Source organism: Belonocnema kinseyi, chromosome 8 (assembly GCF_010883055.1).
Source record: "Belonocnema kinseyi isolate 2016_QV_RU_SX_M_011 chromosome 8, B_treatae_v1, whole genome shotgun sequence".
NCBI classification, from domain to species: Eukaryota; Metazoa; Arthropoda; class Insecta; order Hymenoptera; family Cynipidae; genus Belonocnema; species Belonocnema kinseyi.
The window spans coordinates 81,542,142-81,564,973 of NC_046664.1; the positions used below are offsets into that span (position 1 = coordinate 81,542,142).

Genomic DNA, 22,832 nt, shown 5'->3' on the forward strand with positions numbered 1-22,832 from the left:
CGCGAAAAATGTTGTAGCCAATAAATAAAAAAATTAAACGAAATTTTCAACAAAATGCATAAACTTTTAATTTACCAGGATTAATTCTCAATGAAAAAAGATAAATTTACAATAAAAAGTGTGATATTAACATTTCTAATGAAAAAAAAGAACTTTTAGTGATAGTGTTCAATGTATGCAAAATACATAAATTTTCAACCTAATAGTTTAATTTTCAACCATAAAAATACATTTCAAATCAAAAATATAATCGTTAAATTTTCAAAAAAAAAAAACATTAATTTTCAAGAGAAAAAAAACGATTTTTTTTACAAAGTGGCTCAACTTTCAACCAAGCAGTCAAATTTTCAACCATGAAGACTAATTTTGATCCAGAAAATATTTTACCGAAATAAATTAAATTTTAATTAACATATGCAATAGAGAAATCTTCAGTTAAAAAAATTAATTTTAAATAAAAAAAAACGATTTTTCAATAAAGAGATCAATTTTCAACTGAAATTTGATTTATTTATTAAGAAAATGAATTTTTTCAATGTAGCTCAACTTTGAACAAATGCGGTGAATTTTCAATCAAAGGAATGAATTTTCAACCAAGAAAATTCATTTTGTACCACAAAGCCGAGTTTGTAACCAAATTCGTCAATTGTACAATTTTCAACTAAATATGATAAAGTGTCAATCAAAAATGGAATCGTTAAATTCCCAGCGAAAAAATGTATTTTTAGAAAAAGCAAAAATTTTTCAAGAAAATAAATCAATTGTCTACTATGATATAAATTTTTATTTAAAAAATGGATTTTAGAGTGTTTCAACTTTCAACCAAGTTGTTGAATTTCCAAAAAGAGGACTAAATTTTTGTCAAAAAGAAGATTTTTAAACAAAACACATCAATGTTCAACCAAACAGTAGAATTTTCAGCTAAATATGATAAATGCCCAATAAAAAATTAAATAGTTAAATTTTCAGTTAAAAAATTTAATTTTTAATAGAAAAAACGAATTTTCTACAAAATAGTTCAATTTTCAACTGAAATTATGAATCTCGAAATTAATTCAGGACAATTTTTAGAATTGTTTAAAAAAATAAAATAAAAATTTTAACCAAATGATAAAATGTTTAATAAAAAAAAAATGAATTCTTAACCAAAAATATAATCATGGGTTTTTTGAGCGTAAAATAATGATGTGCTTAAAAATAAACCTGTCGATTATTTTTGGATGCATTAACTGAGCATGAATTGCGAAAGAAGATACTCCAGAAAAAAATAAAATAAAAAGTCGAGAATAGTGAGGACCTGCCGAATATAATACCAGGAAGTTCATTCATTTTATATGCATGATTAGGTCGTTTAGGATGATATGTATCAAATAACAAACAAGTGAAATGATACAGATCGTGTTCATGTATTTATATTGATTTAAATTACCTAAGGTGTTAAGAACAGGTATTTAAAAGCAAAATATCATTTCACACAATTAATTTTGTGTGTTAAAATTTAAAAAAATTGAATATCTTACTGGTCTAATATGTGGAGAAACAAAAAAATCTGCCTGCACCCGGATTCGAACCAGGAACGCCACTATCGGATAGTCGCGTTCCTGCTTCAAATCCAGACTGAGGCAGTTTTTTTTTCTTTCTCTAAATATTAGAGAAATAATGGACACGGTTTAATAATTTAATATTAAAAAATTATATAATAGCCTGGTCAACAAAATAGCATCATTGACTTAAACGTATTATTTTACACATTTTTGGAGTTATACCAAAATAAGTAAACAGATTATAATTTCTATAATTGTATGAATTCCATTTTCCCGTCTTATTAAACTATTTTGTTGAAAAATTAATTTTGTTGTTGTTGAAAATCGATCTTTTTTAATTTAAAATTTAAAAATGTCTTTGAAGAAATATTTGTTTCCTCATAAATTCCTCTTTTTTGGTAGAAAATTAATCTTCTTAATTGAAAATTCAACTGCTTGCTTAAAAGTTGAACTACTTTGTAAAAAATTAACTTTTTTAGTTGAAAATTCATTTCTTTGGTTAAAAATTTAACTATTTTGTGAAATTATTTTTTTGCTTTAAAATTATTATTTTTTTAACCTTAAATTTAATTATTTTTTAATTTTATTGAAAATTCAACTGTATTGTAGAAAATTCGTCTTCTTGGCTTCAAAGTTCTATTATTTTTGTAGAAAATTATATCCGGTTTAAAATTAAGTGTTTGGCTTAAAAATTAATTTCTTTTGGTTGAAATAAATATTATTTTAAATTAAAAATGCAACTGTTTTGTTATTGAAAATTAATCTGTTTCCATAGAGGATTCAAGTGTTTTGTTCAAAATTTGTATGTATGATATTTTTCGTTGACAATTAATTGTTTTTTTAATAAAAATTCAACTCTTGTTGAAAATTTAATTATTTTGTTAAAAATTCAATAATTTTGTTCAAAATTTAAAGATTTTTTGTAAATAAACTAATTTGTTGAATATTCATATTTTTTGTAGACAATAAATTTTCCTAATTGAAATTTCAACTAGTTAGTACAAAATTGAACTACTTTGCTAATAATTAATTTTATTAGTTGAAGATTCATTCCTTTGATTAAAAATTAATTTTTATTAACTAAAAATTTAACTATTTCATTATTTGTTGAAAATTCGTTTTTTGGTTTTAGAATTCTATTATTTTTGTAAAGTTTTGATCTTTTTAAAATAAAAACGCAACTTTTTTGTTAAAAACTCATCCCTTTCGGTTAAGGATTAAACTTTTTCGTTAAAAATTGGTATTTCACTATTGGATAAAAATTCGTTTTTGTGTTGGAAATTTCAACTATTGTGTTATAAATGCAAATTTTTGGTCTACATTTAATTTTTTTTTATTTGCTGAAAATTTAACTATTTTCTTGAAAAATCAGTTTTCCGGGTTTAAAAGTCAACTGTTTTCTAAAAAATTCGACTTTAAGTTTAAGAACCTTACTCTTTGGTTCTATTATTTTATTTAATTATACAATTAAATTTCTTCTTCCGATATTTTATTTAAAATTATTTATGATATTCAATAAGAATATTTTTTGATAGAAAAAGTGCAAATACTGACAAAAATTAAATTTAGCGTTTGTTTATTGAATATATTGTAGTCTATCTTTAGAAAAGTACAATCTAACGTTTCATAGTTCACATTCAATCATAAGTCAAGGCTTTCTTCTAAAAAACACTTCAAGTACATTTTTCAAGGATGAAGAACGCAAAAAGATCCTTTCTTTAAAATGTTGCTGCATTTGCAATTTTTTAAACTTTTTTTTTACCGAATAGCATCATAAAAAAATAATAATATTTTGTTTCTCGTTACTTTTATTTTTCTCCTTAAATATCTTATTTATTGCTGTATTAAAATATGAGCTATTAAATTTTTCGTTGCGAATTCAAAATGATCTGTTTTGTTTGAAATTTAAACCAAAATTGGTTTAACAATAACTTTTTTGATGAAAATTCATTTTCTTTAAAGAAAATTTCTTTCTTTGGCATAAGATCTAAACAGTTTTTGAGAAGAAAATAAAACTATTTGGTTGCCAATTGAACCTTTTAGTTAAAAATAAACTTTTTTTATTGTAAATCCATATTTCTGGGATTGAAAATTTAATTTTTTTTTGGTAAACATTTAATCTTTTTGGTTGAAATCTGAACTATTACATTTTTCGTTGAGAATTCAAAATTACATTTTTTTTTTCAAAATTCAACTATTTTGTTGAAGAATAATCTAGTACGATTAAGAATTTAACTATTGTTGTAAAATTAACTGTTTGGTTTAACAATGACTTTTTTGCTGAAAATTCAATTTTTAAAATAATTTTCACTTAAAGAAAATTACTTTTTTTAGCACGAAATTTCAACAGTATTTCAACAGCAAATACAATTTTTTTTTGAAAATTCAACTGTTTAATGGAAAATAAGTTCTTTTTTTTTAAAAATACACTTTTTTGAAAATTTAATTCTATAGTAGAAAGTTGGTCTTTTTGCTAACAATTTCATATTTTTGGCCAATAATCATACTATCGTCTAGAAAATTCCTCCTGTTATCTTAAAAACTCAATAAATTGATTGAATATTTGTTCTTTCTTGACTAAAAAACCTTTCTTGGCTAAAAATTCAACTTTTCGGAAGAAAATTTCTTTTTTTTTTGCTACTATAAGTTAACAGTTTCATCGAAAATACAATTATTTTGTTAAAAATTCAACTATTTGCATTAAAATAATTTTTTGTATTAAAAATCTGATTATTTTGTTGAAATTTCATCTAATTTGTCAAAAAGTAATATTTTTTGGTCGAAAATTATTAATTTTGGCTTGAAAATTGATCAATTTAGTTAATTTTGCTTTATCTTGTCTAAATAATTTTTGTTTTTTAAATTCCACTATTTGGATAAAAAATAATTTTTTCGTTAAAAATTAATATTTTTAGGTTAAAGATTCAACTTTATTGTAGAAAATTCATCTTTTTTGGTTAAAAATACAATTGTTTGGTTAAAATATAGTCGATTTAATTTTCAATTGCTTTTTAAAAACTCATCTTTTTTGGTCAACAACTAAACTATTTTGAAGAAAATGCATCCTTTGGCTTAAAAATTCAACAATTTAATTGACTATCCTTTCTATTTTTTCGGAAAATATTTTTTTTTAAATTTAACTATTTGGTTTAAAAATATCTTTTATGTTGAAAATTTAGCTTTTTAGGTTAAAAATTCGACTCTTTTCTAGAAAACTGGTTAAAAGTTCAAACGTTTGGTTGAATTGCTTTTTTTTTAATGTAACTGTTCTTTATTTTAAACTAATTTTTTTTTAGTTGAAATATCAACCATATAATAATTTTTCAAACTGAAAATTTAATTCTGTCAGTGTAGCTGATTTTTTTTTCTAATTGAACAATGTGTTTAAAAATTTCAAAATTTTAGTTTGATTGAAGATTCCACTGTTTTGTAGAGAATTTTTTTAAAAATTAATTTCGGAGAAGTTGAATATTTTGCAGGAGTTAAACTATTTTATTAAAAATAAAAATTTTTTATTTTAATTGTCAGGAATTTAAAGCTTTTTCAATTTAATTTATATAGCACCAATATTAATTTTATTTAAAAGATTTTTAGATTATTTTGGCTTATAAAAATCGAAGCAGTTGAAAGAAATGTTTTTTTATTCTTATAAGCAACATTTTTGTAGCTTTATTACTGAGTGGAAATAAATCTAAAAAAATTCTAACCAAATGACATTTATGACCAATGATTTATATTTTGTAATTTAAGCGCAATTTCCTAGCGTAGGCGTGACCGCTCTCCCTCTGTAGGTTTCAAAGTGAATTTACGATGCCCTCAAAAAAAAAAAAAAATGAAAAAAAAAACGAAAACTGTAACTTTTTTTTAGATGTGACCAGCTAACCACACTCCTCGTATTTCACGTCTTGTTTTAAAATCAATGACCCCATTCACATCATTGACTTTCTATATTTAAGTCGTGCAAGCCTTGAACTACCAACAATCGCTTTCAATTATAAATTGTAGGTGACACTTATTTACTAGGAATTCCCATGATTAAAAAAAAAGGAATCCGCATTAAAAAATTCAGTTATTCGATACCGATGATTCTCGAGATTCTTGAGAGTGCAATGAATTCTTGGCGATTGTCCTGCGGCTGATCTTATATACTTATAACCAGCCAGTCGTGATGTATTATTCTCACAGGAAAATAAAATAAAACAAGTGTTCTGATTTAATGAAGTTGATGTCAACCGCTCGCGATATAATGGGCTATTTTCACAGCAAATTATAAAATCAGTAAAAACTAGAATCGAGATTACTGGATTTGTACCGCGCCTTGTACTCATAGGACAGGTGAAAATTCTGTACAGGAACTTTCGAGGATCCTGGAAATGAATTTGAAAAAGGAACCTGCACATGAATTTAAAAAAGGAACCTGTACATTAATTTGAAAAGGGAACCTGTACATGAATTTGAAAAAGGCCCTGTACATTTATTTGAAAAAGGAACCTGTACATGATCCTGCAAAGGAACCTGTATGCAAACTAACCCCTGAATGCTCATATACAGGTTCCTTCGCAAATTGATTTTAAACCCGGGTTCATGTACAGGTTCTTCTTTATGATCCTCTGAATGAAACTGCATAGGAACTGATCTGAAAGGGTTCACTAGTGACTTTGATTTCTCGATAGTGAGTTGGATCTTTAAGGGAATACAAAGAAGTCAACTTTATAGCTCTAAGTCACATGAGTTTTCGCGACGCATTTTTGACGCATTTTTGTAAAAGACCCCATACCTATTTCTGTACTGGTACCCGTTCTATATTTACTTCGCAAAGGATCCTCTACAGGCACCTATACTCGATCTTTTAAAGGTTCTTTTTTCGTTACAGTAATATTTCGGAACAATCTTCCAGAAAACTTTCTGTATCATTCTAGAACATTCTGAATCAGTCTAGAACATTCTGAATCATTCTAGAACATTCTGAATCATTCTAGAACATTATGAATCCTTCTAGAACATTCTGAATCATTATGAAACATTGTAAAACATTCAAGAACTTGAGTTATTTCTATTATTTGTAGTTCCGAATGGTTTTTTTCAAAAGCGGCCCTAATGAAGATTTTTAATTTTGTATAAAAAAATAGCTGTAAGAGATCCCAGATACAAAATCAAAAGAAACCTTTTGGTGTTAACGCCTTCGGGTTAAAGTCAGTTCAACTTCTAACTGTGGGAAGGCATTGCTCAATCGAAAAAAAATTTATCACTTTCTAGAACTGAACTACATATGGACCCAATTCGAAATGAAGGTCATTTCAGATCGTTCAACTTTTAAAGCTTACAATCCAAGTTTAAACTGATTTTTAAAAATAGAAATGTAAAATTGATAATTTATTGGAACCCGATATAAAGGTCATTTTAGATCATTCAACTTTTGGAAACCACAAATCCAACTTTAAATTTAAATCCAATTTTAATGAGGAATCTAGAAAAGTATCGTTCCATTTCTTTATTGCCTAGTTAGGGAAAATAAATTTAAATCAATAAATAATGTAATGCCAGTTTATCTAATAAATCGAAGGAATTTGAAACCCTATCAAATTTTTTAAAAGATATTTTAAAGATCAATTTTAGATATTGTGAATTGTGATTTGCGAGTTGTGCTTTCAGAGTTGTGAGTTGCAACTTCTTAATTATGATTTGTGGGTTACGCTTTCTGAGTTGTGATTTTTGAGTAGCACTTTCTGAGTTGTGATTTGTGAGTTGCGCTTTCTGATTTGTGAACTGTGATTTGTGAGTTATGATTTGTGAGTTGTGATTTGTGGGCTGCGATTTGCGATGAAATTTATTTCAGAAAAATTATTTTGCATGTCGTTTAAGAACCGAGTTCGATGTTCAATGGAATGAATGTCCAACCTCATCGTTGGCGAAAGTAGATTGGTCAGTATTATTGCGCGCGTTCAGCGATCGAAAATTTTTTTTCGAGAAACGGGGCCAAATCGCGAAAGTGACATTGGAACGTTTACTGCGCATTAAATCCGTTAATTTACTAATTAGATCAATTCACTACGTTTTTGAATTTTTTCGAAATTATAGAATTTCTCTACAAATATCTTCTTTTCCAGTTCAGCTATACTTATCGAAAACATCCGGCTGTTCGTACGGAAATTTCGGTACAGAACGAAAACGATGTAGTCCATAGATTACTATAAACAAAAATAATTTCACTGCAATGTAGTATAGCAAATAGGCTACACCACTTACCGATCGATGGTAATTGTCTGATGTCGGTAAATCAGCATAGAACAGAACCTCACTTGGTCGGTAAGTGGTTCAGTAGCCCCTTTGCTATACTACTATTCAAGAATTAAAATTGAAATTTCAAACAATTGTAGGTTGTTAGTATTTTCTAAAAATATTTTCCTTGCATTGGAACGTTTACTGCGCATTAAATCCGTTAATGTACTAATTAGATCAATTCACTACGTTTTTGATTTTTTTTTTAATTGTAGAATTTCTCTACAAATAGCTTCTTTTCCAGTTCAGCTATTCTCACCGAAAAAAATACGGCTGTTCGTACGGAAATTTTAGAACACGTTGCAAAATAATACTTTATTTGATTAAATAGTACTTATCTTGTGTTTATTTTAAATTACACACTGCATGTGTTTTAACTCTGGAATTTAATCTCACAAAGCTACAATCTTACGAATAAATTTTCTGCCTACGTGCCACCTCGAGATGTTTTCCCTCTATTTACGAGCAGCCCTTATTTCGTATATAAAAGCAGGTTTCTCCGCGAAGAGCCGCAAGTATTTCTCCATTTCAAACCGAAGAGACCAGAACGTTAAACGGTGCTGCAATCGATGTGTATCTCGAAAAAAACCACGCATCGGTGAAAAGAATAATGTTTCGTTTTATTTCGAAATTTGCAATTACTAGGATACTTAAGTTTTTAATTTAATCTAGACAGAGAAAAAACAGGGGCTTCTATTAGAACCAATTTTTGACTTCAAAGGAACCGCAACAAAAAGGAACCTCTCTTGCTGCGAAGGAATCCAAAATAAAAAATGGTTTCTAAAGGAACCCAAAGTATGTGACTCAGATTAAATAAAATTTTACTGAAAAAAATTTTATCAAACAACTAAAATTATAGATATTAGTCATTCTTGAAAGAAAGAAAGTGTAAACAGGGTGGCTGCTGGACCGGGAAAACCGGGAAATGACCGGGAAAATCTTCTACTTTATAATTTTCAATTTTAGATTTTTAATTTTAATTTGAAAAAATTTTAAATGTAGTCTTGAAAACTTAAATAATTAAAAATTAAATGCGTTTGAGATGGCAAATGTTGAATTAAAAACATTTTTATTTTATGAACTGTAAATGTAAATAAATTACTTTCCAAAGAGAATAATAATTAATTTGTCAAAACGATTCTAAATCCTTTCAAAATTCAGAGTTTCCACATTTTAGCGTTAAAATTAAACTTTTTCAATTCGAAAGTTTCAGACAGTTAAAAAATTCAAACGTCCAATTGAAACTTTATAAACTATTTCTAACTTAAAAATAACTTCCTAATAATGTATTTTTAATTAAAGGCTTTCACTAAATTTAGAAAATTGTTTCGGTCTAAGATATTCAATTTTTAATGCATGCCATTAAAAAAATTTTAATGAAAAAAAGGACACTTTACTTAATATTTATCAATATTTGACTATTTATTTATGGCCAATGAATTGAAACCAAATATTTAAAATCAACCATTTGAAACTGAATTGTGTGACATAGAAAGCCTTGAATCGTTAAAATTTTGAAGAGCTTTCAAACTTTGAACTTAACAATTGAAATTTTTTTTAAATGTTTAATTTGTAAGTGAAGTTAAGAATTATGGTGTTTAAATAGCAATTGAAAAAATATTATTAATTTTAAGAGGTATTTAGAAGTTTTGAAAAGTTTCGAAATTAATTTAAAACTTGAAATGATTTCAAATAATTTAAACGTAGATTTTTTGCGAATTTCAAAAAAAAAAATTAGAAACTTTTTAAGAAACATATTTTCACATCCATGGTTTTCGATTTTTTAAATTTAAAACCATCAAGTTTTTAAAATACATTAAAAATTACAAAGAAAGTGTTAATAGATTTAAAATTTTCTTTTTAAAAATCTCTTGATATTCCTTGGAACTTTTTTAAATAAAGTAAAGTTTTTAAAATCTTTCTAAATTTTTCGAATGTAGAAATCCTTCAAAATTAAATTAAATTCATTTCCTAAAGTTCACTAGGAATTCCCTAAAGTCCTTTAAAATTTTTAAAATCCATTGAAATAATTAGAAATCATCTGAAGTTCTTTGGATATATATTAAATTATATTATTTATTAAATTTGAAAAAGTTTAAATAAAATTCACGCGAGACAAAACGTTCACGTCTATGGATTTCTATTTTTTAATATTAATTACGTAAAGCATTAAAAAATCCATTAAAAAATGATCTTTTAATGTTAATAGTTCTTAAATCTTATGAAACGAAATCTCTTTAAATTCTTCAGAATTTTTTTTTCAATAAATTGAAATCTTTAAAATTCTTTAAAAGTTTTCGATTGTAGAAATCCCTTGAAATAAAATTTAATTTATTTTCTACAGTTCTCTAGCAATTTCTAGAATTCCTCTAAAATTTTTAAAATCCAATAAAATAATTAGAAATAATTTGAAATTTCTTGAAAATAAATTAAATTAAATTATTCATAAATTAAAAAAAAAGTTCAAGTGAACCGTGCGCGCGAAAAACACGCGTTCACGTTCATGGATTTGAATGTTTTAATAACTAAAACATCAAGTATTTATAAATTCATGAAAATGAATTTTTTAATGTTAATAGTTCTTAAATTTTATAAAACAAAATTTCTTGAAATTCTTTAGAATTGTTTTATAACATAAAATCTTTCAAATGCTTTTAAACTTGTCGAATGTAGAAATCCTTCAAAATAAAATTTAATTTATTTTCTCAAATTCTCTAGGAATTCCTTAAAATCCCCTTAAATTGTAAAAATCAATTAAAATAAGTAAAAGTCATTTTTCATTGAACTAATATTATTAATTATATTTTTCTAAAACAAAAATTTTAAATAAACTGTAGGCGCGCGCAGCACGCATTCACGTCCCTAGATTTTTATTTTTCTATTTTAAAAAATATAAAGTAATTTAAAATGCCCTTTTTTAAATATTGATTGTGTTAACAAAATTCAAACGCAATCTTTTTAAATTCTTTGGAATTGAAAAAAATTAAATCTTTAAAATTCTTTATACCCTGCATTTCGCTTGAAATCTTTGTAAATCTTAAAAATCCATAAAAATATTCCGAAATTGTAGAAACCATTTTAAAATTAATGAATATAAATTTGTTTAAATTATTTAATTAATCTACATGATTCATTCAAAAAAATGAAGCGCTCAAGGCGCGCATTCTCGTCCTTACATTTTTATTTTCTAATATTAAAAACATAAATGATTAAAAAGGCATAATAATTAATTTCTAAATGTCAGGGGTTCTAAATATAAAATAAAAACAAAAAATGATTTTGATTTTTTTTCATCCCTTTTTCGATTTATCTCGAGAAGTTTTGGTTGAATAAAAGAATTAACAGAACAAAAAAGATGTAGTCCATAGATTACTATAAACAAAAAAAATTTTACTGCAATGTAGAATAGGAAAGAGGCTACACCAGTTACCGATCGATGGTAATTATTTGATGTCGGTAAATCAGCATAGAACAGAACCTTACTTGGTCGTTAAGTGGTCCAGTAGCCCCTTTGCTATACTACTATTCAAAAATTAAAATTTGAATTTTAAACAATTGTAGGTTGTTAGTATTTTTAAAAATATTTTCCTTGCTTTTCTTTTCTATTATCATAGATAAAAGATACTATAAAATACAAAAATTTTGTACCAATATTAATTTTATATTTTAATTCAAAAATGCGTGAGAAAACAAGTAATTTGTTTTCTTATTTATTTAAATATTTACTAGTAGATTTATTGAAAGTGAAAGCTGCAACAATGCCGATTAAATAAAATAACAAATTTATTAAATTCGCAACAAAAATATTAATAAGGTCAAAATCCATATTATTGTTTTTTATCTCTCAACTTTCAGCCGATTCAAAGGTCTGGTCTCCAATTATTGTATCCATTATTTATTACCTCATATAAAGTTGCTGTCTTGCGGTCCACATAAAACACTTGAAAAATATCTCAAATGTCAGTTGGTCGAATATCCTTGGCAACTTTGTAGAAATTATTCATTCACTTTATCTACCTTCACTTACGATGCACTGATTTTTATTTGCAACAAAATTATCCATTTAACGAAAAAGTCTTCTCTCAAAAAGATTAAGGTTTTCCTTATTGGCACACGCGAAAGGGAAAGTTTTATCACTGCACTTCACATACTTTAATCCCCAGTTGCTCATTTTTGCAACTGATTTCTTTTTCAACTAAAATATAAAAATAATTCCAAATCTACAAGGATTGACAATGATTAGTAACGATTTCAGGTCAAAGAAGATGTGTGTGTGTGTGTAATTAAAATTTTGCGTAGGTGTACATATGGATATGTGTGAATATATGAATATATGTGTATTAAGTTACTGCATTTTTACTGGAAAAGACAGCTCACTGATCGGTAAAACGATCGTTTCTCAAGACATTTTATTATTTAAATGGTCGACTAACCTAGTTAAGTCTGCGGTTTTTAATATGAAGGAAAACTGAAATGTCCTTTTCGAGAATTAATAGATTTTTTGATAGAAAAAAATCCCCGGGTGGACTCATCACGATTCAGCTCACAAAAAAATAGGCGTTGGTTTTGTAAAGTGACTCGAATCGTGACCTCAGACGCGAGAAGAATTAGGAATTATGAAATCCTGAATAAAATGAGATTTTTACCTCAGATGAACAATTCCAGTTAAATGTGACGAAAAATTTCTCTATGTTATTTTTATTAGAAATGTTAAAGACTGAAAATTTGCTCAGGGGAGTGGAAAACTGCAGAAAACCAAAAATATTGGTACTTTACTAAAAATTTCAATTTACTAAAATTGCATTCTTAAACAAATACTCGAATCTTGAAACTAAAATATGATCTTTTTAGAAGACTGTTGAATTTCCCGCCAAAGAAAAAGATGTCTTTTTAACAAAATAGCTGAATGTTCAACACAATAATTATATTTTTGACAAAATAGTTAAATTTTTAACCAAATCTTTTAATTTTTGAAATAAAAAAAGAGAACTTTTAAAACAAACATGGAATAGTCAAAATTTCATTAAAAACAATTACTGCTCAATAAAAATAAAGAGGCACTTAAAAAAAATTAAATAGGTATTTAACTAAAAAATCAATCTTTCAGAAAAATACCAATTTTCCTCAAAAAATGGGAGAGTTAAATTATAAGATGAAAAATTAATTCCTAACCAAAAAAGAAAAAGAATGTTCAATAAAGTAGTTAATTTTATCAACCGAAGAAATTAATCATGAATTGAGAAAATTAATTCTTATCAAAGTATTTTTAATTTCAAACAAGAAATTTTATTTCAAATTACAATTTGATTTGATTGATTTTCTACCAAAAACATGAATTTTAAACCAAACTGTTAAATTTTTAACTAAAAACTATCAATTTTCTGTTCACAATGGCGTACTTAAATTTTCGTTAAAAAAAATTAATTTTCAATGAGAAAACGGATTTTCAAGAAACTTCTTATTTTTCAACCATAGATGTATCATCAATTGAGAATATGAATTTCTAACAAACAATTTTAACTTTCAAACAAGCAATTTAATTTTAAATCATAAAGATTAATTTTCTACCCAAAAATATGACTTTTTAACAAAATAGTTGAATAGTTGAAATAAAAAGGTGTTTGTAAGAAAATAATTAAATATTGAACTAAAAAGTAACCATTTTTCACAAAAATGTAAATTTTCCACAAAAATGGCATAGTTAAATTAGTAGTTTAAAAATGAATTCCTAGCCAAAAAAGAAAATAAATGTTAAAAAAAGTAGTTAATTTTGTCAATTAAAGAAATTAACCATCAATTGAAAAAATGAATTTTTCACAAAGTGGTTTAATTTTTAAACAACACACTTTTTTTAATCAAAAAGATTAATTTTCTAAAAAACAAAAAATTAGTTTTCAATAAAAAAAAACGAATTTAAAAAAAAAAATTATTTTTCAATCATAGATGAATCATCAATTCAGAAAATGCCCTTTTAACCCAGAAGTTTAACTTCCAAATAAGCAATTTTCTTTTAAATCCTAAAGATTAATTTTCTACGAAGAAAATATTAATTTTAACCCAAATTGTTGCAGAATTCCCAAATAAGATCAATAAATTTTCTATCTACAATTGCATAGTTAAATGTTCATTAAAAAATTAATTTTCAACAAGAAAAAAAACGAATATTTAACAAATTAGTTAAATCTTTAGGAAATAAAGTTATTTTTTAACAAAGATATATTTTTAACATAAGAGTTGAATTTTTAACCAAGAAAATTAATTTTCTAATAGAAAAAGTAATTTTCAACCAAATAGTTAAATCTTCAATCAATAGAATGAATTTTCAACAATTTAGTTCAACTTTCAACCAAGAAGTATATTTTTCCTCCAAAAAAGATGACTTTTGATTTAAAAAGTCAAACCTTTCAACAAAACAATGGTATTTTTAACAAAATAATTGAATTCTTAATCAAATAGTAGAATTTTGAATCAAAAGCGAACAATTTTGAACTAAAAATATTATAGTAGAGTTAATAATTCAAAATAATGAACTTTCAATGAAAAAGATGAATTTTCCACTAAAGATTTAATTTTCAATCTAAAACGACGAATCTTCTACCCAAAAAGATGAATTATCAAATAAAAGATTAAATTTTTAACCAAGAAAGATGACTTTCAACATAATCGTTGAATTTTCAACAAAATAATTTTTATTGGAATCATTATCATTCGCCACAACATTTGGCCAGGGGAATGAAAAACTGCAGAAAACCAAAACTCCGGAAAACATTTCTCTAAACAATAACCAGCTAACATGGAGAGAAACTTATGGAAAGATGAAAAGAGTAAAAGAAAGTGAAAAACAAAACAGGTAGGCGTATGAGTGGTCCCCAATCCTAATTTTGAGCACACGTCTTTAATACATATATGAGGCATACTTTCTAAAGCCGTTAAGCTGACTGCACAAGCCGACAACCGACCGGAAGCGTCTGCATCTTACCAAATATCGCCAAGGCAAGCCTTATTCAAATTAAGAACATTACTCCAACGCAATATTGTAAAACGATTTCTCTCCGAGGTGTGAGCCTACGATCAAGATACCTAAGAGGAGGCAATCATGTTTATTTGTGTAAATTAGAAAAGTAAAGTTATCTAACGTTGCAATAGAGATTGGAAGTTGCAACTTGCAAATTGGATGATCACAGTGAAATAAATTACTCATGTGAAAAAAATTGCCTTAGTCGGGATTCGAACCTGGAACGCTACTATAAATGAGTGGAGTTCTTGTTTATCCAAAACTAGTGATCGACACTATTTGATATTTTGGATCAACAAATTAATCCTGGAACCTGCAAGTTGAAAATTGGTTGCTGCAGGTTTCCTGATTAAAATAGAAATTGCAAGTTGATAATTAAAAATTGAAAGTTCCAAGTTGAAGAGTGGAAGTTGCAAGTCGATAATTGAAAGTTGGAAGACGAATCGTGCATCCTTGATGCGAACGACCTTCTGGAAGGGTCAAGCTACTGTTTATTCTCTGAGAAGCAAGATCAGTGTTCACAATGTCTGTGCGATCCGGCGATCGTCTTTAGGGTTCGTTCGGATCCAGGCAATTGCGAAGGTCGTAAAAAAGATCCTGGAATTTTATCGTGCTCTTGCCACGTAACATCCTACACTTGGCGAGAAGAACCGAGAACCCGAAGAACACGTTTCTAGGAACAAGGAGAAGAAAGTACTTTGTTCAAGGAAGAATCAACATTGACTCGAGAGGAAGAAAATAAACTCCAAGTTGATCCACCAATCAAAATAGAGGAATTTAACGAGTTTCGAACAGAAACACCAGTTTTCTCATCCCAAATTGAAATCTCAAAAAGAGTAAATAACCAATAAATATCAACCCTTAGACAGAAAGAAGTAAACAAATGAAAAACAGATATATCAATACAACTGTTAATTTAGGTTCCAAAAGACAATCAATCAGAATTCCAATTAAGGGTTCGTAATTGAAGTTAATTAAATCTTAATTGATTCCTTTGATAGAGTGAAAAACAAGAGTAATTAAACAATCTACAATATAAAAGTTGTTAAAATGTACTGTTCTGTTTAACATAAACTGTTAAGGACGACTATGACCAGTTGCAGTTCAATTGATTGGGCAATCAGATTGAAATTCATTTCAATTTTAACTACAAGTGTTGCATTTCGACATTCCGCTCTTAAGATTCGCAACTTCTTTTAAATTTTAAGTGCAAGAACCTTAACTGGTTCTTAAAAAAAAAAAAAAACTGGAAAAACCAGAAAAATCTGTATCACTTGTGATGCAAGATGGTGTGAACTATATGACTCATTTGATAAAAATCTTAACGAAAAGCATTCATTTAATTATTCCTGATATGGTTAATTCATTATTTATGAATCCATTCAAACATTATAATTGATAAATACTTCATTACCCTCCTACCAATACTAAAACTGATGCTAATTAATCTCTATTAATTACATGCTTTTCATTCATTAATTAGGATTTTATGAACTTTGTCTCACTTCGATTTCTTATCTGTATGGGATAAGCGTGTTAAAAATTCTATTTTACAGTTAAAACGATTAGGTTTTTTGTGTTTTACAAATACTTGGAATGGCTAAAGGATCAGAAAATACGTGTTGATCATTATCGGACGAGGAACCCTATTGTCATCTCATCCGCAGTTTGGAGATCAAACGGAGAGAGAAGTAGAGATTTCGACCGTAGATAGTGACAGGTTGTGCCACTGGGATCATCTGCCCAACCCGAAGAAATTCAAATTTGTGTCTCAATTGAGAATTGAATATTAACTAAATAATCCTCTCTGTGGAATTATCATAACTCTGGTCAATAAAATCTCACCTAAATGTCTATGGATAAACACTCATCAATAAAACACTCATCATTTCCGAAGATTCTTTTTGCACTGAATTCGAATCTGGGATTCATTTATTTTCACTCGTTCTTTGAACGATATTTGTAACTTAATTTTTGAATCATATTAAAAACAATTAGTACTCAAGAAGAAATAATTTGCTTTCATCTGACAGACCTGATTGGCAGACACATAACAAGTTTGGAAAATAATTAAGGAAGCTGATTTCTCGTTAGAAGATTAATCATTCTTACTCTGAAGAAGATTCTTTCGGTCCTGATCCATCTGTCTCAGAAGACACTTCACTGCTAATTTGTATAATTAGTATATGAATACCTTTAGAAACATATGTTTAAAAAATTGATTCTTCTCATTTAGAAGACAAGTTGAAGCACAAATCATTTTCATTTAATTTTTTTTCATAATTAGTTTTAATTTCACCATGTTCGCTTTCATGATGAATGAGAAAATTAGATAACAACTGAATTACTTCAATGTTTGTATTTTTCAAAACGAACCAAATCTGGCTTTTGTTTCAGTAAGTTTTGAAATACCTTTTTGTTGAAAATGACATTTTTTCTGTCCATTCTTCTTGAGGCGAAGACACAAATTTTTAATTTTGGAACATTATTATCCTTCAGAACGTCTAATCAAAACAGAATGAGATTCTTAATTTTTCAGAAGGTAAAATGACAAATTAAAGCGCAAACCCGAGTGAAATCTTTCTTTTGAAAAGGCAGATCCTTTTTTAAAGGACACATTTTTTCAATTTTCAGACCTAAATTTTTTCAGAAGCTTCTAATTTAAAAATAATTGATTCTTTTCTTTTAGAAGGTAATTTGAAGCACAAAGGTGTATTCTTCCTTCTCAATAGATATACTATTTTTAAGAAGACAAATCTTATCAATGTTCAGACATTATTATTCTTAGAAACCTTTATTTGGAAAAGAATGTTTATCTCGATTTTGCAGAAACTAGATGAGAAATTTAAGCACTTTCCTTTTCAGAAGACATTTTTCTTTTTTTATAGGAAAACGTCTTTTAAATTTTAAAACATTGCAAATATCTTCAGAAATCCTTGATTAAAAGACACTGGACCCTTCTCTTTTGAAAAAAATATTAAGGCAGGTGGATTCTTTTTTTTTAGAAGCCACATCCTTTTTAACAGAAGACACATCTTTCCAAGTTTTAAATTTAAATCATTTTCAGAAACTTCAGATTGCTTCAGAAACTTCTAATCAAAAAACAATGAATCCTGCTCTTTCAGAAGACAAATATAACACATAGATAGATTCATCCTTCCTAGAAGACACATTCTTTATAAAAAGAGACGTTTTTTCAATTTTACCAAAAATTATTATCGTCAGAAGCCTCAAATCAAAAAAGAATTTTAATCTCCAATTTGCAGAAGCTCAATGCAAAATTCAAGAACGTTCCTTTTCATAAGGCACATTCTTTTTTTAAGAGAAAATATCTTTTAAATGTTCAAACATTGCGAATTTCTTCAGAAATCTCTGATTAAAATGCACTTGATCTTCCTCTTTTAGAAAACAAATTAAAGCAAGAGAATTCTTTCTTTATAGAAGGCACATCCTTCTTTAACAGAAAACACATCTTTCCAATTTTTAAACATTACTATTTTCCGAAAATTCTAATTAAAGAGCAATAGATTCTTCTCTTTTGGAAGACAAATTTAAACACAGAGATGGATTCTTCATTTCCAGAAGACGCATTCTTTCTACAATCAAATCTCATAATTGTTCGAAAATTAATATTCTCAGAAACCTCTAATTAGAAACAAATGTTAAATTTAAGAACTTTCCTTTTCAGAAGACACATCCTTTTTTCAAGATAAAACTTCTTTTAAATTTTTAAATAATGCAAAAATCTTCAGAAGTCACTGATTAAAAGACACTGGATCCTTCTCATCAAGAAAACAAATGGAAGCAGGTGGATTCTTCCTTTTTAGAAGACACATCCTTCTTCAACCGAAGACACATCTTTCCCGTTTTTAAACATAACCATATTCAGAAACTTCTAATTGAGAAACAATGGATCCTTCTCTTTCAGAAGACAAATTTAAACACACAGATTGATCCTTCCTTGCTAGGAGACACATTCTTTCCAAAAGACACATTTCCAATGTTCAAACATTACCATCCTCAGAAACCTCTAATTAAAAAAGAACGGCTCCCTGATTCTGCCGCAACTAGATGACAAACTGGAGCACAAACACTGGAGGTGCCAAGATCTAAAAATACTGGTTCGAGAAACTGGTTGTAGAAAAGGTCACGCAAAAAAAGCCTGGCTTGGGACAAGTACTGTCAAGTTCCTTGACCTGCGGCACATTAGAAGACATTAAACTGGTGTGGCGTGGCCTCGGACGAAGAAGCTTTGTTCGGCTGACACCTCGTTAAAACCCGCGACCATGTGTCCCCAAGAAATCTTGAAGTTTACGGATCGTGAGCTGACTTCCGTTTCCTCAGGAAACTCTCAGGCTTTCAGGTTCTTCAGGCTTTCAGTTTTTCAGGCTTTCAGGTTGTTGAGATTGTCAGGCTTTCATCACAAAAACTTACCCGTCCCCATGGCTGATCGCAGCCTCCTTCCACCTTAATCCTTGCACGTATCCAGGATCCAATGTTATCTTCTTTTCGTTATCACTTACTGAGCTCTTATCACTTAAGGACCTCTTCGTCCAGCCGGGAGACCGCGGACGAACTGGTACCACGATATGACTTTTGGTGAGACTCGGACGTGAGACCGGACTACGTCATCGCGGACCCGGTACCGGATTGGTCGAGCAGCTTCTGTCCTTCTCTCTTCCGCTCCGACACACCGCGAGAATATCCCTCTCACCTTTTCCTTCTTCTTGCTATAAGTCTAAGGCGGATAAGGCCTTTCTCACTCTCTCCCTCTCTCCCTTCGCCCGCTCACCCGAACACTATTTCTACCAAGCCAAAGTAGTATAGTGAGTCTGCATTCAACTAGACTCCACTCTAGCATGCAGTCTCGGATCCGAGTCAGTGAGTTCGATGCCTGCAACTCTCAACTCGTAGACTCAAATACCTATGAGGAATAAGAATGAGCCGTAATGTGTAAGGTTTATTTGTATTACTTGCATTTTTTGTTGGAGTCCTTTTCCAGAATTTGAAGAGGACAAGTCATATCAGATAATAATTCTTTACATCTTGTTCTATAGATATAAACCTAACTCGACTGCAATCCTTAAGACGAGTCAGCTTTTTAGACGAGTAATATGAAAATAATTTAGCGTGTAAATTATTGACCAGAGGCTTCACAATCTTTCTCATATATTTCTCTTTAATCCCTTCTTCTCTTTTTTTTCTACTTGGATGCGAACTGGATTAGTAAAATGCAATAAGAAATTCCAAGTACATTCTTGGTTGAAAGTTAATTCTTCAATTCAATTCAACCTTTTGACTTGAAAAATTAACAGTTTTATTACCATTTTTTTTCTTTTTTGACTGAAAAATTTGTCTTGGTCGTAAACCTTTTTTTATGGTTTATGAATGTAACTGTTTGGCTGGACATTAATTTTACTCGAGGAATCAATCATTTTATTCACAATTTGTCTTTTTTTATTGAATTCAACTTCTTGGTTGAAAGTTAAAATACTTTGTTCAAAATTCATTTTTTGGTTAAAGATTGATTGAAAATTTAACTACTTTGTCAAAAATAGTTTTTCTTACTAAAAAAAAATAATTTTCTTCACTAGAAATTTATTTCTCCCATTTTTTGTTTACAATTGATCATTTATAGTCGTAAATTGAACAATTTGGTTGGAAATAAACTTTTTTTTGTCTAAAATTCGTATTTTTGGGTGATGTAAAAAATTTATCTTTTTGCCTGAAAAAAAATCATTTGTAGAAATTACATCTTGTTTATTCAAAAACGCTATTATTTCGTTAAAAATTAATATTTTTCGTTTGAATTTTTCGGTAGAAAATTCAATTATTTGGTGAAAAATATGATTAATTTGTTAAAAATTTATTTTTTGCTCCAGAATTCATTGTCTTATATGAAAATTCTTCTATTTGGTTAAGGATTACACTATTTTTCTAAAGATTAGTTTTTTTGCCGAAGATAATTTTTAAATAACAAATTCAACTCTTTCATTTTTTGTTCGAAATGTTTTTTTTTTTTAAATTAATATATTTTGATGGGAGTTCATCTTTTAGGTATCAGATTCGTCCTCTTCGGTAAAGATTTGACAATTGCGTTAAATTTTTTATCTTTCTTGACTTCAAATTTTTGTTGGAAAAAATTAAACTACTTGGGTAAAAATATAACTGATTTGTTAAAAATTCATTTTTTTTTAAATAGAAGATTCATCATGTGAGTGGGAAGTTCTTCTCTTTTGTTTAAAATTCAACTATTTCGTTGAAGATTGTTTTTTTGAATAATTCTTCAATCCCAAATTTAACTCTGTCATTTTTTGGTGAAAATTTTTATTTTTTGGTTAAAACATCATGTATTTTGACGAGAATTTTTCTTTTTAGTGGTAGATTAATCTTCTTAGGTAAAAAGTCAACGATTTCATTGAAAATTCAACTCTTTTATTGAAACTTGTCAAAAATTCGCATTTTTGGGTTTTGTAAAAAATTAATATTTTTTACCTGGAAAATTGAATAATTTGTTAGCTATTTTTCTTTTCTATTGATTGAAAAATCTTTCATGTTTAAATATTCTCTCTTTTGTTGAAAACTTTTTTTCGTAGAAAATTAGGTAGTTGGTAAAATTTATGATTAACTTGTTGAAAATTTTTTTTGTTCGTTGAAGATTAAGCTTGTTAGATGAAAATTCTTCTATTTCATTGAGGATTAAACTATTTTTTTATGGGTAGTTTTTTTGTAGGAAAAAATTTTTCAATTGAAAATTCAACTATTTCATTTTTTTTTTAATTTTAATTTTTTAGTTATGAAAATTCATCTTTTTGGTATCGGATTTATCTTCTTCGATAAAGATTCAAAAATTTGTTTAACATTTTTTTCTATCTTGACTTCAAAATTTTGTTGGTAGAAAATCTAACTACTTGGTTAAAAATATAACTAATTTGTGAAAGTAACTTTTTTTTGTAGATGATTCATCATATTAGTCGGAAATTCTTCTTTTTGGTTAAAAATTTAACTATTTTGTTGAAGATTTTTTTTTTTTTTAAATAATTTTTAATAAAAAATTTAACTATTTCATTTTTTGGTAGAGTTTTTTTTATGTTAAAAATTCATGTTCTTTGCAAGAATTTGTCTTTTTAGTGAAAGATTAATCGTTTTAGGTGAAAATTCAACGATTTAGTGTAAAATTCAAGTTTCATTTATATGATTAAAAAATGACCTATTTTGTTGAAAATTAGTTTTTTTTTACTAAATTATAATGTTTTCAACTAAAAATGTAGCTCTTGCATTACTGGTTTAAAAATGATTTTTCTAAGTTAAAAATTGAACTTTTGTTTAGAAACAAAGTTTTTGTCGAAAATTGTTTTTTTTTTGTTAATAAAAAGTGAACTGATCTGTAAAAAATTGTTTTTTTTTTGCTGCAAAATTTAATAATTTGTTGATAATTCATCTCTTGTAGAAATTTTATATTGTTCATTCAAAAATGCAACTATTTTGTTGAAAATTAATATTTTTTATTTATCTTTTTTTTGGCAGAAAATTTAAATACTTGTTGGAAATATAATATTCAAGTTTTTGGTAGCAAATTTATGAATTAATGAATAAATCAATTCATCTTTCAACGCAAGAGAGAATTTTTCCAATTTCAATCAAATACTTTAACTGTTAATAAAAAAACGTCAATTTTCAAGAAAATACTTCAACTTTCTACCAAAGAGATCAATTTTAAACTAAGGGCATGGATCTTCAAACAAAAAAAAATACATTTTGAATACAAGCATTGCATTTTCAGCCAAAAAATACGAGTTTTCAAACAGGAATTTAAATTTTTTACTAACAAAGACTAATTTTCGATCAAATCATTGAATAATTCAATTAGTTTTTACTCTGTATTTTTCTGAAAATTTTAATTATTATTAATAACCTTTTAAACCATTCTAGAAAAAAATTAAAATATATGTGTATGTTCAAATCATTTCGAAATTAGAGATTTCAGATACTCA

General features: G+C 27.3%; 1 protein-coding gene across 1 annotated transcript in view; it reads right to left on the reverse strand.

Annotated features, from left to right (window-relative positions):
• The window catches only part of LOC117178780, a 226,464-nt gene extending 207,089 nt beyond the window's left edge, over nt 1–19,375 (reverse strand). The window contains 1 exon segment of the mRNA XM_033370251.1: nt 19,273–19,375. Coding sequence (XP_033226142.1) covers nt 19,273–19,282 — 10 coding nt within the window. The 5' untranslated portion in view covers nt 19,283–19,375.
• Nucleotides 19,376–22,832: the final 3,457 nt, after the last annotated feature.